This window comes from Cetorhinus maximus, chromosome 2 (genome assembly GCF_964194155.1).
Source record: "Cetorhinus maximus chromosome 2, sCetMax3.hap1.1, whole genome shotgun sequence".
Classification (NCBI taxonomy): domain Eukaryota; kingdom Metazoa; phylum Chordata; class Chondrichthyes; order Lamniformes; family Cetorhinidae; genus Cetorhinus; species Cetorhinus maximus.
Genome location: NC_135880.1, coordinates 123,110,664 through 123,126,906, shown reverse-complemented (window position 1 = coordinate 123,126,906; position 16,243 = coordinate 123,110,664). Strand labels below are relative to the sequence as shown.

The 16,243-nt window shown below is 41.6% G+C and overlaps 1 protein-coding gene across 2 annotated transcripts in view; it reads right to left on the bottom strand.

The window, feature by feature from the left end:
• dmrt3a (doublesex and mab-3 related transcription factor 3a) overlaps positions 1-14,940 on the bottom strand; it is a 29,089-nt gene extending 14,149 nt beyond the window's left edge. The window contains exons 1-2 of one of the 2 annotated variants that reach the window (XM_078558131.1): positions 14,544-14,940; positions 4,725-4,734 (exon numbers count right to left, since the gene is read on the bottom strand). In XM_078558131.1, the coding sequence (XP_078414257.1) occupies positions 4,725-4,734; positions 14,544-14,940 (407 nt within the window). The remainder of the gene's footprint in view (positions 1-4,724; positions 4,735-14,543) is intronic. The other variant, XM_078558122.1, reaches the window with a different exon arrangement.
• Between the last annotated feature and the right edge of the window lie 1,303 nt (positions 14,941-16,243).

The window sequence follows — 16,243 nt, the reverse complement described above, 5'->3', positions numbered from 1 at the left end:
ACTTGAACTTACTTTACATTTAGATTTATTACTCCATTGCATCCTCTTCTATACTCAAATCTGTTTTATTCGCATGGTGACTACAATTGAACACAATATTCCAATGTGACCAGACAAGCTGATTTCAATGCCTCAAATTAACCTGCAAAGAGTGATAATATCCCGGTTATAAATCTTAGTTTTCCATTTACTTTTTTAATTTTTTTCACCTTGGTCAGACATTGAAAGTGTTATCATTTCCAAATCCTTCCCCAAGCTTCCTTGTCCAATCCAATCCCATTCAGTGTGTATTTATGGAAGATGTTTTTGACCAATGTCCACTATTTGATGGGACTGAACTTCTATTGGATTCTCCTGATTTCCCACCATAGATTTATTAGAAGTTTAGTAGAAGTTCCTCTGGAGAAATTGCAACTTTTAGCCATTTATGCCATTTCCCTAGGGATTTCACCAATCCTCCTCTAAAGTTATAGCAGAAGATTGGGAGAACCCAAGTGGAAATTCCAAACATACACTGTTAAATTACAATAGTCTTTTGTCTGTTCATTTGCATTAACAAACTAAGGGCAGGATTTTTCACTGAGCGGGCAGGATCCCGACCCAACCGAACATAAAATGACGCACGATGCTGTCGGCCGAGCGTTCCGACATCATTGCGCACTCATGTGATATTTCGGTTGGCAGGCACGCGCCACAGTCAGCAGCGCACCCACCAACAATTAAAAGGCCTACTAAGGCCGTTAAAAAGGTGATTAAAATAAATTTTTCGGCTGCCCGTCCAGCCTTACAGTTGGTGGGCAGGCAAAAAGGCCAAGCAGCCACTGCATTTTTTTTGGAAACTTCATCCACGGACGGGATGAGGTTTCCAACAGCAAATAAAAATAAAATAAATATTTTGAAATTTAATTAATAACATGTCCCTGCACAGAGTCACATGAGGGGACATGTTTCATAACATTTTAGAAAGCTTTATTTTTTATTTAGAAAAATGTTCATCTCCCTGCGGCACCACTGTGTCTCAGGGAGCCTTTCCAGCGAATGTGAAGTTGCGCGCATGCGTGAAGTTGCACGCTTGCCTTCCTCCCCCCACACACACAGGCGGCACTGAGCGCAGCCACTCGCATTTCACGCGGGGCGGCCCTTAATTGGCCCGCCAGTGTGAAATCATGATCCTGCCCCGACCACAGGCGGCGATGGGCTTCCCAACCATTCCCGCCCACCTCCGCCGAGGGAAAAATCCTGGCCTAAATCTTTTGCCGAATACCATAAGACCATAAGACATAGGAGCAGAAATTAGGCCATTGGGCCCATCGAGTCTGCTCCACCATTCAATCATGGTTGATAAGTTTCTCAACCCCATTCTCCCGCCTTCTCCCCGTAACCTTTGATCCCCTTACCAATCAAGAACCTATCTATCTCGGTCTTAAATACACTCAATGACCTGGCCTCCACAGCCTTCTGTGGCAATGAATTCCATAGATTCACCACTCTCTGGCGAAAGAAGTTTCTCCTCATCTCTGTTCTAAAAGGTCTTCCCTTTACTCTGAGGCTGTGCCCTCGAGTCCTAGTCTCTCCTACTAATGGAAACATCTTCCCCACGTCCACTCTATCCAGGCCTTTCAGTATTCTGTAAGTTTCAATCAGATCCCCCCTCATCCTTCTAAACTCCATCGAGTATAGACCCAGAGTCCTCAAACTTTCCTCATATGTTAAGCCTTTCATTCCTGGGATCATTCTCGTGAACCTCCCCTGGACCCTCTCCAGGGCCAGCACATCCTTCCTGAGATACGGGGCCCAAAATTGCTCACAATATTCTAAATGTGGTCTGACCAGAGCCTTATAAAGCCTCAGCAGCACATCCCTGCTTTTATATTCTAGTCCTCTCGAAATAAATGCCAACATTGCATTTGCCTTGCTAATTACCGACTCAACCTGCAAATTAACCTTAAGAGAATCCTGGACTAGGAGTCCCAAGTCCCTTTGCACTCCAGACTTCTGAATTCTCTCCCCATTTAGAAAATAGTCTATGCCTCTATTCTTCCTACCAAAGTGCATGACCTCACACTTCCCCACATTGTATTCCATCTGCCACTTCTTTGCCCATTCTCCTATCCTGTCCAAATCCTTCTGCAGCCTCCCCGTCTCCTCAATACTACCTGTCCCTCCACCTATCTCTGTATCATCTGCAAACTTAGCCAGGATTGTGGTCCCAACACTGACCCCTGCGGAACTCCACTAGTCACCGGCCGCCATCCTGAGAAGGACCCCCTTATCCCCACTCTCTGCCTCCTGCCAGACAGCCAATCTTCTATCCATGCTAGTACCTTGCCTCTAACACCATGAGCTATTATCTTACTGAGCAGCCTCCTGTGCAGCACCTTGTCAAAGGCCTTCTGGAAGTCCAAGTAGATAACATCCATTGGCTCTCCTTTATCTAACCTACTCGTTACCTCCTCAAAGAATTCTAACAGATTTGTCAGGCATGACCTCCCCTTGATGAAACCATGCTGACTTTGACCGATTTTGCCACGCACTTTCAAGTAATCTGAAATCTCATCCTTAATAATGAACTCTAAAATCTTACCAACGACCAAGGTCAGGCTAATCGGCCTGTAATTTCCCGTCTTTTGCCTCACTCCCTTCTTAAACAGGGGGGTTACATTAGCGATTTTCCAGTCCTCTGGGACCCTCCCTGACTCCAGTGATTCCTGAAAGATCGCCACTATCGCCTCCACTATCTCTTCAGCTATCTCCTTCAGAACTCTGGGGTGTAATCCATCTGGTCCAGGTGATTTATCCACCTTCAGACCTTTCAGTTTTCCTAGCATCTTCTCCTTGGTAATGGCCACCATACTCACCTCTGCCCCCCGACTCTCTTGAACTTTGGAGATGTCACTCGTGTCTTCCACCGTGAAGACTGACGCAAACTACCTATTCAGTTCCTTCGCCATTTCTTTGTTCCCCACTACTACTTCTCCAGCGTCATTTTCCAGCGACCCAATGTCCACTTTTGCCTCTCTCTTACCCTTTATATATCTAAAAAAACTCTTGCAATCTTCTTTTATATTACTGGCTAGTTTACCCTCATATTTAATCTTCTCCCTCCTTATTTCTTTTTTAGTTGTCCTCTGTTGGTTTTTGTAGGCTTCCCAATCCCCTAGTTTCCCACTGCTCTTCGCCGCATTGTATGCTTTCTCTTTAGCTTTTATGCTGTCCCTGACTTCCCTTGTCAGCCATGGTTGCCTCGTCCTCCCTTTAGTATGCTTCTTCTTCCTAGGGATGAATTTTTGCTGTGTCTCCCAAATTACTCCCAGAAACTCCTGCCATTGCTGTTCCATTGTCTTTCCTGCTAGGCTCATCTCCCAGTCAATTCTGGCCAGCTCCTCCCTCATGTCTCTGTAGTTGCCTTTATTCAACTGTAATACCGTTTCATCTGATTCCAGCTTTTTCCTCTCAAATTGCAGGGTAAATTCTATCATATTATGGTCACTTCCTCCTAAGGGTTCCTTCACCTTAAGCTCCCTTATCAAATCTGCCTCATTACACATCACTAAATCTAGAATTGCCTGTTCCCTGGTGGGCTCCACCACAAGCTGCTCCAAAAAACCATCTTGTAGACATTCCACAAATTCCTTTTCTTGGGATCCACTACCAACCTGATTTTCCCAGTCTACCTGCATATTGAAATCACCATGATCACTGTAACTTTGCACTGCACACTCTTTAATAATGTAGCAAGTTTACATTTACTCTCAATATCCTGATCATGAATACAGAATAGAAGTAACAGATTCCTAAGCACTAACCAAGAACTCCAGCCAACAGCCCCTTCCAGACTACCATTGTTCCTCTCACAGTACTCCATTTTGAACTAATTTGCAATTCCATAAGCTACATTGGATCCATGTGGTTTTAGTTTACTTTGAAGAATTCTGCAATTGAATAACTGTACCATAGAGAGTTCCACAATCTGCTTCATTTGTAACACGTTCTAAATAATCAAGGAATTTTATCAGTCAGTCTTCTTCCCCTTCTAAATCTGTACTGTAATACTCTGCAGGTATAAAAATCGGTTATAAACATAGTAGTAGTCATGACGAACATCACACTGTACCTACATCATTCACAAATACCATTTTCCTACAGTAAAGAACAATGCTGTAAAGAAAGGAAAATCTAATAAGCTTTATTAATAAAATAGAAACAGTAAATGGTATCATTATAACAACCAGGGTGGTAGAAGACAAATTAGGTAGACCTTGGTCTTTCCTCATCTCGCAATTCCTATGCTTATAATAAAATCACTTGTGTCTGTAATATACATTGAACCTGACCTAAACTGTTGTCTACATTATGAATGCCATGTCATTGGTCAGTTTTCTTCATTCTCACCAGCTAAGTTTTTAAGTCTTCGTGTTTTCTTCTTCTACTGTAGAATTGTAATTCAACAACCATATTTTGCAAATTATTTCTTCCAATTCAATGTATCCTCCATATCACATTCTACTAAGAAACTTGTTTGACAATATAGTGACAATGACAGTTCCTCACTCGTTCCACTCCACATCCCTAAAAGTAAAATTATCGCATAGTTAAAAAGTCAGAAATGTTCCCTTTAACTTGGCTTCACAACCTTCCCTTTCCTTAACCAGCATGAAGTCAGGTCTCCAAGTATCCTGATCTCCAGTTGCAAATTCCCCTCATATTTCACGTTTCCAATTCACCCGGCTAATTCTCTAATTTAAGTAAGATAGTATAATCTCTCATATAAACAAATAAATGCCTCAAATATAATTGACTGCAATTCTCAGTAGCCACATCGCGGCATTGACTACCACTCTCTGGGATAATTATTCAGGGACTCTTGTTTGGTTCTATTCCTACTTATCTGAATATCTCAGCAATGGATTCTGGTTTCCCTGCACCATCACCTCTGGAATCACCCAAAGATCTATTCTGAACTCCTTCCTCTACCTAATATCCTCCATCTTGGTAATATCATTCATGACCAGGGGGCCAGCTTTCATATGTATGCTGATGATACCCAGTTTTATTTTACTTAACCAACTGAATACCTCGATATTGTCCGGCTGTTTATCTGATATCAAGCCTTGGAGGAGTCACAAATCCATTCTGTAATCATTTTCACTCCCCACCAGAAATTCTATTCTATTATCATTAACTCCATCTCCCTCCCCAGCCACTTTCTCAGCTGAACCGAATCATTTGCAGCTGTTGAATCCTGTCCAATCCTGAACTGAGCTTTAAACTCTGCTTTCTATCACTAAGACAGCTTACTTCCATCTCCACTGACCTACACTTGCTCCCCATCACTCATCAACTTCAGATCCTGGCATAAGCTCATTTCCATTGTTACTTACTCCATCTCTCTCCCTGGCTACTCTCCCAAACTGAATCAGACCATTAACAACATTATTATTCTGTTCACCCTGACTTGCACTTGAAATCATATAACATGTCCTTAACCAAGAATCCATGCATCCACCTCTACAATATTGAGTTGAAGGAACATAGATTCATCCAAGACTTGGTGAAAAATACGCTAATTATTTTTACATAGTATAGTTTGTGAAAGAACTGTGTAATGAAGAAAGGTTTAGGTTTGTTTCTCCAATGGACAGTTTTTAATACATTAAACACTGTAGTCAAGGCCTCCCTGCCACACTCTGTTTTAGACTAGAAGTTTAATCATTTCCCATCTGATTGAGAGGATCCTCTGGTCTTGGTTAAATTGGCTCTCCTAATTGTTCACTGGCACCATAATAAATTATGATGATCTGCTTTATGTGTCAAAAAAATAGAATACAACTTTAAAATCCTCATCTTCAGCTATAACTATTCACGGCCTTGCCACACCCTACCTCCACAATCTCCTCCAACCCTACATCCTCTCCCAAGTCACCATCCATTCCTGACCCCATCCTTCTGCACACCTACTCTAATTTTCCTCATCAAGAATGGCACAGTCCTCAGCCATCCCCGACTACTTTTGGGTTAGTTGCAATTAGATATAATGGACAACTATAGGGTTTGATTTTAATGGTCTTTGGGCTACAAAGTATCTGAAAGTTTAGAAACACTGATTACATTGACCATGTGGAGTGGATATGCTGGTTAAAGGTTAGATGCTGTGAGAATGTATCCCCTAGAGGGAAAAATCTAGAACTAGAGGGCACAGTTTCAAAATAAGGTGCCACCCAATTAAGATGGAGATGAGGAAGAATTTCTTCTCTCAGGATGTCATTAATCTTCAGAATTCCCTTCCCCAGAGAGCAGTGTCATTGAATATGTTCCAGGCTGAGTTAGACAGATTTCTGACCTACAGGGAAGCCAAGGATTATGGGGACCAGCAGGAAAGTGGAGCTAAGGTCACAATCAGATCAGCCATGATCTTATTGAATGATGGAGCAGACTCAAGGGGCCAAATGGCCTACTCCTGCTCTCATTTCTTAAGGTCTTATGTTTTGTAAAAAGGAAGAGTGAAATGAAAAACCAGATGCTATTCGGAGATGGTGGGTAAGTCGAGAGAGAGAGATCTCACATATGTGACTCAGGGGAGTTGGAGATAAAGGGGCATTCCATTAGGGAAAAAATAGAGTGGGGTGATCTTATTTGGAGGGATAGAGAAAAATAATTTATTGAGCAGGAGACATTTAGGAAATGGAGAGAAATAACCTTATAAAGGACAAATACTACTGAAGAAGGGGAAGAGAGTCTGTTGGGTGAGAGGAAAGAAAAATACCTAGTTGAGATTAAGAGGGCTGCCACCAGCTTTACTTTGTGTAGTAGGGTGGTTGCACATTGAACTTAACAGATCCTATTTATAAACAGTGCATCATTAACTTTTGTTGAGCAATCCCATGGGAGATTCACTAATATATCGCAATCAAGCCATTGGTTTGTACTGGATGTTAAATTTCATCTTTGATACATTGAATTCTGAGCTTTTGATAGATTAGGTTGAGGAATTCGTTTTACTATGAAAACTACAAATCAATGGTTCTGATTATAAAGAATAATGGTTACCAACACAATGTAATCCTTGAGTTATGGTTTTTGAGATGATCCACTTGTGTGTAAAAGGAGAATGGTATAAAAATGTAGCACATATTAATAACTATCAGCATCAAACCTAGAATCTAAATTTAACATCTAACATTAGAAAAATGAATTTGATCTGAAGTTAATATTTCTTGTCTAATTAATCATGTTAACAGATTTTAATAAACCCCCTCTCAATCTATATTAATGTTGACTCATGAAGACGTTTTCTCTGCCTTGACACCTTCTTGAGGCTTTTTCTCATATTCTTAAAATAGAATAACGAGATGTTAAGTGAATAAATCCTATTGGGCAAGATGGGGTCATGGAAGACACTGTTGACCCAAAAGACAAACGCCCTATGCACCATTATAACATTTGAATAAATTAATATTATTTTCTTTCAATTTAATCAATATGAGTCACCATGGGAACACCCTGGGTCAGATCATATGATCCAGCCATGTCTTAGTTGAATGAGAGGCTCCTCTGATTTTAGATAATGGATACTCCTGAGAAATCGTAATAATCAATTTTATGCGTTTAATCACAATTTCAACATATTTATGTGTGAATATGTTTTAAAGTAGAATGTGTAAATTCTTGAGTGTGCCATTGCTTAAATTTACAAGTCTGTTCTCAAAAAAAATGATGACCCTTCCTTTAGAAAACAACTACAAGTCTACAAAATAAAACAGATTTTTTGAAGTAGAGAACGGAGTTTGTTGAAGTATATATTCAATAAACTGATGAAAATGGTATCGGAATGTACAAGTTCTCCTGCTAGGATCAAAGCAGTGGGAGCAGAGTGCACATATTCATTTCATTTTTATTTCTCTCTGTGATTTTATACCTTGGAGGAACATTCTGGTTGCCTTCGTGGGAATTGTGACTGAAACTGAGACCTTTCACACATATTTTCTTCTCTAAAACTCATTATGTTTCTTTGAATTAGTTTTCTTATATAACATCATGTACCATTTGGATGTTTGATATTGCGCGTTTTACACTGCCTGTTTTCACTCTTATTCTTGGTTTTCATTTAGGGAATTATGTTACAACGCGGCTGCTAGTTTTAGCATTTATCTGCATTAGAATTGATTTAAAAATATTTATTGAGTTTTTCTTCATTTGCCAGCTCTGCCGTGAATTTTCCTTGTTTGGTAATTCTGTGTTGTTTCTAGTTTTGTAATAAATCTGGCCCGATTGTTTTAACCTCAAAATGGAATGCAGTTTTAAATATAAAACCTTTCTCCATTTCAGGACGACTTACCAACGGCCACCAATACTGGAAATCTGAAATAGAAACTGAAAATATTAGAAATGAAGGTTACCGTAGCCTATTTTTCCCTTCAGATGATGATCGGTTTATGATGGGTTTCCATCAATTTCATTTTGCCTTTCGCGTTCTGGTGGACTCGAGTACAAGTCAGACAGCAATTGTGTTTAACGCGATAAACGTATTACATTTAGAGCAGTATTTAAATATGTTGTAAACTATAACTTTATATAAAGCATATTTTAAATGTTATTAGAAATGTCTCTGTATAGTTACGCTGTTTGAAAAAGTCAAAGCAGCTGTATGTTACTGTTAGTTTTTTATATGTCAATTCAGGCATTGAAATCTCCCTATGAATTTTCTTGGCGCCTTCGCTTGATTCCCGTGTCCAAGGGAGAGAATTTCAGCTCCTCCTATAATGTGTGCCGCTTTGCAAAATGTAAATGCGAGATTTTTTTTTAAATCCTTGAAAACAAAGTGGGTAATGTTTGGGTACGACAGAGGGAGACTGGCGAATCAAACCAGAGAGAAGTTCGGTAATGTTTGGTAGTGGGAGCTATGAAGAGTGTGGGATTATTCTGGCAATCTCTTAACAACGAGAGATACTGCCTTTAAATCTGAATAAAGGGGCGTTTAGAACAATAATCCCTCTGACCTTGAATTTCGGTGGAGAAATGCAACATTTACGAATCAATGTCGAAAACGCCAGTGCCTTTGTGATTGATGGCGATTTACTCTCCCTTCTCTCTGGAAGGCTGTTAGGAGAACTGCTGACTGGATGGCAATGCGCTGTACATCAATGCGGGTATGATTGTATTTCCAAAGAACTCGCCTGTTGCTTGGTAACATTTCAGTGTTGTTTGACCTTTTTTGAAGAAGTTATTGTTGTCCCACTTCGATTGAATTTGCTCCAGTCTGATTGCTGCAATTTGTTAAGAGTCTTGCATTAAAGCGCGATTATTAATCATCTGATCAAATCCAATACTCCATTCGTCTCATCTATTTTCACATTGAGGTGTTAAAGTCTGCCAGCTGTTAATGCGGCAATGTTTCTTTTTAAAATAAAGTGCTTTTTGGAACCATCGATAAATCCCCCACCGCAACAGCTAGAGCCGCACCTCAATCAATTTACACATCTTTCTTTATGTATCCATAAATCAACATTTTAAACTTCGAAATAAAAAGCGCTGCATAATCGCAAACCAGCAATCTGTAGCAGGTTCGAATAATGTTTTCTGTAACGAATTAAATTGTATGGTTACAAATATCTCTCTCCTCCGGGCCCTTGGAACATAATTTAATGAAGAATTATCGTCTTCTGTTTTACTAATGACACTGGCTCCTTTATAATTGTGTGCATCATGAAAACAAGGAAACAAAGGTGCTTAACATTGCGGAAACACCACTTGGCCTGACCAAGGAACGCATACATAGCACCACATTACATTCTTGACTGTTGGACTACTTCGGGACCTTTCAGCAGTTAATAATATCGGCCCCGGCATCGGCCTCGACCCCAAACAAACAAATGGTACAAGGTGTTTGAATGTGGAAAATCGCTGGTTATGACGCAAATTTAAATGTGTTGCTGCAAAACCTAGTGTAGCAATGAGTATCAGCTGCTAATTAATTGCCGTGTGTGACTTTAATATAGTTCAGTTTAAATCAACACCACTTCATTCCTAAATGTCAGAGAATGTATCCTGTGATATAGTGACTGTGAAATTACTGGATTAAATTCCCTGCCGTGTGCTAGTTCTGAGTATAACGATTTCAGAATTAGTAAATTGTATTTTCCAAATCCCACAGCCAAATGTGTCTTTTCCCCTAAGCTTCTGACCTCCCTTCTGTGCCGCCGAGAAATAGTCCGCATTGCTACAAATCTCTTCACCTTGTAGGCGAGGCTCTGGTTAATCTTTCTTAAATAGAAGAAAATAAGGGGCGATATGATAGCCGAAAGTTTATTTTATTATTGTTTTGGAAACAGATCACAGTGAAGGCTGTCAGCTCGATTTAATCTCAAGTGTGTATTTTAAACCAAGGCGAAACGCATATGTTTAAAACAAGTGCATCATGGAATGCCGCTTAAATAATATTATATAAGTAAAAATCACGTGAATGAAATGAAGTCTGGCCTATAAAAATCTTCAATAACCGGCTCCTTACTCTGTTACTGTTCACATCACCTTGCCTGAAACGAAAATGGCCCATCCCAGCCCCTTAATGGGTCACTGCAGGTCTAATTGGATAAGTAGCACTGGTAAAAACACCACAGTTAAAATTTTATCCAAGAAAATCGTCACTACATTATAGCAAAGAGCTAACAATTAAATTAGTTAAAGAGATACAGTTTGGGGAAAGGAGGATTCATCCAACCCCTAATTAAACCAGTGAATAAGCAACACCACTTACACCTAATGAACGACTCCGACATTAGAACCATCGTAATTTTCACTAGCCTAACGAAATGTTAGTAATCTAAAATATTTCGATGAAGATGTTCGTTTAAAGATGTTTGAATTGCTACAACATTAAACACCAAAAGACCCAAGTCCATGATCGTCACAATACAACAGATATTGGGTCGCATTAAAGTTAATGTTTTATTCATTCAGTTATGGTTAATATATATGTAAGGTGTACACAAAAATACACCGGAGCTAAATAACGAAAAAAGCAGATTGCCAATCGCAGCAAAAGCGACACAGCGCGGAATGCATTTACTGGAAAGATAATGAGGTCTCTGTTAGGAAGGCACATACCATATACAGATAAAATAATGGTGGTTAAGCAATATTCTGCTTAAATTCGCTGTGAAAAATCATTAAAGATATTTTTTAAGAATGATGATGAATTGGAACACGAGTTTTTCTGCAGAGTGGTGTTTACTGGGTTTAATTTAAGTGAGTGTTGCTATATTGGGGTACTGGCCCATAACTTGCACTCAGTTGAAATGAATAACTGAAGTAAGCATTTTACAGCAAATAAATACTTGTAACATGGGGATACACGTCCAGTAATGGAGGGAAACTTGGCGGAGTTACACACAGCAAGCTCCCACAAAGAGGGACGAGACAATGATTCGGTACTCCGTTTTAGTGTGGGACAAATATTTAGCAAGACACCTGGAAGAACTTGCCTGCTCTTTTGCCAACAGTATCCACCTGAACAGGCAGACAGGGGCACCATTTAATGTCTCAGTGGAAAGCGAGCACCTCTGACTCTCAGTGCTGAGCACCTCTGACTCTCAGTGCTCTCAGTTCCGCGCTGAAGTGTCAACCTAGATTTTGTCTCCGGACTGGGACATGACTCCAACCTTCTCATCCAGAGACTGGAGTGTTAACACTGTGCCTCAGCTGACGCGAGGTAACCGAACTCGCCATTTTAATTGAATTTTCTTTACCCGTCACAGCTTTCAGTTTCGGCATAATATGTCCTCAACACTATTGATGGATACCAAGAAAGCAAATGGCTATTTAATGTTAGTTAATTCTTGTAACCATTCGATTTTAAACCAATATTCGGAACCAGATTTCCTCTTTAAATTGAGTATTCTTCATCTTTAGACATTAACCTTCACAACTAATTTAGTATTAAATGTAATAAATTGTGATGAAACTAGTGCAGTATTGTTAAGTGCACTCTCCCCGTTCGGTCATATTTCCACTTGAATGATACAGCTGTGATATAATTTACAGAAAGACTCCTTTCAGAGTCCTTCTCCAGTCCTGAAAGCTTTGCATCGAGGTTAATATTAGATTTAACATTGTGATCATATCCAGTATAAATTTACAGCAACTGGTATTGCTATTCCTGTGTACTGCACTCCGATTCCTATCTTGTTAAACTATTTTAAAAGGTTACAGCCATTCCAAGCCTGGGTCTAAAACAGCGATGGGATTGCTGCCAGTTTGATGGTTACGTCATGTTGTGTGCTGCTTAAGTATGAACGCATCGATGATGTAATTCTCTCAATGAATTTCAACTCGGAGAGATTTTTATCTATGTGTGTACTGTGCTGGATGTTTGGAATACTTGAACATTTCATGAAAACGCGATAGGCTCAGGGTCCTGTTCAGGCTCCAGTTTGCACAGCTTCGTCTATTTAAGCGTGGTCACGGAAACCAAATTCATACTCGGCCGAGTGCAAAGTCTTTGACTGTGCCGGACTCCCTGCTCGATGTTTGCACTGTACACACGGCTCCTCCGATAGAAAACAGAGCTTGGCCTAAGTCCTGGACATTTTCCTATACGCAGTGCTTCATTTACAGAAAACCCTTGTTTACCTGAAATCGTCCTAATACCGATCCATTAAACGTATTTGTTTTGTAAGTAACGAATTTTAAAACCATGCATTCGTAAAACAACCGAATCGAATAAAAAGTCGATTGTTTCGCATGATCAGATTTTTGGGAGTTTGCCTGTGGATGGATTACTTCCTAGCTTCCAGGTGAAAAGGTCACGGTTGCATGTAGCCACCCTCCATTCTAACTGCATTAAGCCTGTCCGCAGAGCTGCCCGAAGTTTCATCATTTGTAGGATCAGTTATTGTCTAAAATGAAAATTGGATAAAGACTATTGTAGAGGTGCGGGATTTTGTGTTCAAACTTCCCTTACTCTAAATGAGAGAACAGAAAACGGTTAAATCCCCTTTGCCCCTTCTCCAAAGAATTTAAATCAACATCATGCATTAAAATAATTCACTTTGCCTCCATCCAAACTCAAATTTTCACTCTGCTCGTGAAACATGCCGGCGGATTTTTCGCTGTTATTTTTTTTTAAATCTTTACATATAAAATAGTTCCTCTGGTAAACTGATTTATCCAAATAATCCGCCTTCAACACACAAAGATCATTTCTAATCGCGCATCTCCGCCATTTCACTGATCCCTATCGAGTGGGCCTGGGAATCCCCTTTGGAGGTTATTTCTTTAGCTTTGGTGAGCACTTGGGGGCATTAAACCAATCAAGCGGCAAGTAAAGTACAGTCAGCAGCCCGGTTAACCAGATCTTGTTAGCAAAGATTACTTCAGTTAGAACGGGTATGTTTTTTAAATCATATTCAAATGAAAATGAATTCGGATGAAATCCACGGCAAGTTATATATTAAAGGCTGTCCAAGAAGTGCCAGTATAATTATTCCCTAAAAAGGTATCAATGCTATATTTTTAAAATCTCCACTAATTAAATCCTTCAGTAGTAACTGCTGTAATACGCGGGTTCTCATTTACAAAAGCAATGGATTCGGCAGACTAGAAGCTGACTCAGAACCAATGCGGATGGAGCGCTACAAATCTCGGTGCCGGTATAATTTGGCTGGAAGCAGTGAAACTTTTTCTCTATTTGTCTCTGTAGTGAACAGGATGAGAGTTTGCAGCAAAGCGCTGCACTTTGGGGAAAAAAACAAACTCCATCTGGTCGCCTGCGGTTTGAAAAGATTTTCTCTGCCTTTCATACCTTTGCTACCAGAGGAAGTTCAGGTCTATGTCCGTAGAAGTTGGGGCTGGATCATGGTTTATACACTGTGCAGATGTCGGTGTGCGCTCCAATATACACTGTAGGGCTTTGCAACCAGGTCTGCCTAATGATGCGCAATAAAGTTTAACCTTCCTAGATCACAGCAAACCCCTGCCTTGTTAGATATCATGGAGAAGTTTAGAACATTGAATGAATTTGCTTAGTAAATTATTGTAATCAATTATTTGATTTTTTAAATCTACACTAAACTTAACTCGGAGGCTCGCGACCACATTTGAAAATATAGGCTGGGTGTCAATGTACCGAGTGGGACGTTTTGTTCTCTGTCCAATGGTTTCTACTTATTTTCCTAGTTTGAAAATTCACGGTATGTTTGTCCTCTGAGCCCTGACAGTGACGCCTCGTATCGCTTTAGGATTGTTTTTTTTACAAAATGCTTCACTAAATATGTCAATCAGAAAAACAGTGGGTACACAGGTCAAACCTATCCTCAGTTAGGTTGTCCATCATAGATCCCACATTTAAACCCACTCCATCCACTGTACTTTCAATCGTCATGGCAATCCATGCTACCCAAACCATCTGTTCTGCGGTGGGATCGAATCGAGGTGAACACTTGATAAAAAGTGAATTAAATCAGAGTTAAAACAAAAAAAAACTCAATCCGGTGTTTCAAACCTATTTCCTTCCGATTGGTGCCTGAATGGAGTTTCCTGATCCTTACCGGCCCTGGCTTGCTGGTTGCTGTCTGGCTGTTCCTGCTCCCAGCGCAGCGCCGTCTCTCCGCCTTTGGCTGGAGTGTGGCGAGACTCGGCGGGACCGGGAGCGGCAGCCAGCCCCTGCACGGCTCGGATGCTGTCAGGGATCAGGCTGCCGATGCACTCGTTGGCCTGCTGCCGCCGGAGAGCCACCTGGGCGGCCATCACCCGCTGCCTCTCGATGATCAGGATGCACTTCTCGCACGTACAGTCTTTGAAGCGGCAATAGCGCTTGTGCCCCTTGAGCCAGGAGAGGACACCGTGATTCCGGCAGCGGGCGCACTTGGGGGTCCTTTGGAGAGGGGGTCGGGGCTGGGACACCGGGCCGGCCATGTACATGTAGGGAGAACCGTAAGCGTTCATCTCGCACATGGGCAAGGGGTGAGCGAGGCTGCAGGTGGTTTAAGAAGGGGAGGGCTCTATCTTTCAGCAGGCTGGGAAAGGATCCAGGCCAGGAAAACTCACAAAGTGCAGCAAGAGGAGGGGATCGGCGGAGCCCTCTGGCTACAACTATCTTTTGAGAGAACTTGGGGGGTGGGGGGTGGTGGTTGGGGGGTGGAGAGAGAGCGATCAGGGCTGGGTCAATGCGATATCCGGCGTCCAGGCGTTCACATCAGCAAAAAGGATCTTGCACACTGACTCAATCGATGAAAGTATGAGCGGAGAGTTGGATGTGCTTACACTTGCACCAGGGCGAGACAGGCAAGGGATCGCCTGGACTGAGAGAGACCCACCTTCCACACCGCTTACACCGATTACATCAGAGCCACATGCAGACAGGAGACTTAAATCGGTCAGTTTGTCACCGGCTTGCACGGACATTGTAGTCAACCCGTTTGCTGCCACAGCTCTGCCGTTCCCACCACTCGGGCAGATGCTTTTCTTCCGACAGAATCAACAGTGACAGCGAACTGGAGGAGGGGGAGAGGAGAAGGCGCCGTCCCTCACTCCCTCCCAAGTGAACACTCACAATGCAGAGCAAGAGGAGCATCCATCACTGGGGGCGCGCTCCAAGCCCAGCCCTGCCTCCTGCATCACTTCCAACTGGCACCAACTCACTCAGAAAAGCTGTCCCTCCGGGCAGTTTCACTTCTGCCCAGCTCGCACGACCTTTTTTTCACCTGATGTGAAGCGCCCAATGTCAAGCCCTGTTCCTCGGTTTGGGAACACAATGGGGACACACTCTGAGCGCCACCAGTCAGCTCAGAAACAAGCCTTTCATGTCTGTGAATGGAAGAGCCGCGCCTGCTATCTTTACTATTGGGCCACTACTAATTGGTTTAACACAAGAATGATCCTAATTTCAACAGAATTCAATGGCGCAGCTGACCTGTCAGCCTGGGTCAGGTATTCTGGTCAGTCCGCTGCTCTCGGTGTATCGCATATACACAACAGCAACACACACAGCGGATGCTAGAAATCCGAAATAAAGGCAGAAAATGCTGTAAATACTCAGCAGGCCAGACAGCATCTGTGGGGAGAGAAATAGGGTTAACGTTTCAGTCGATGACCTTTCGAATACACACGCTTGCCTTCTGTTTTATGCAGGTTAAGCTAACATTACTAGAATGAACGCTCAGTATTAATATGAACTTCAGTTCCAAAATGTTTGCAGTTTCACTGACAATCCGTGCAGAACGCTGCGGTGTCAGTGTTGACAAATGAA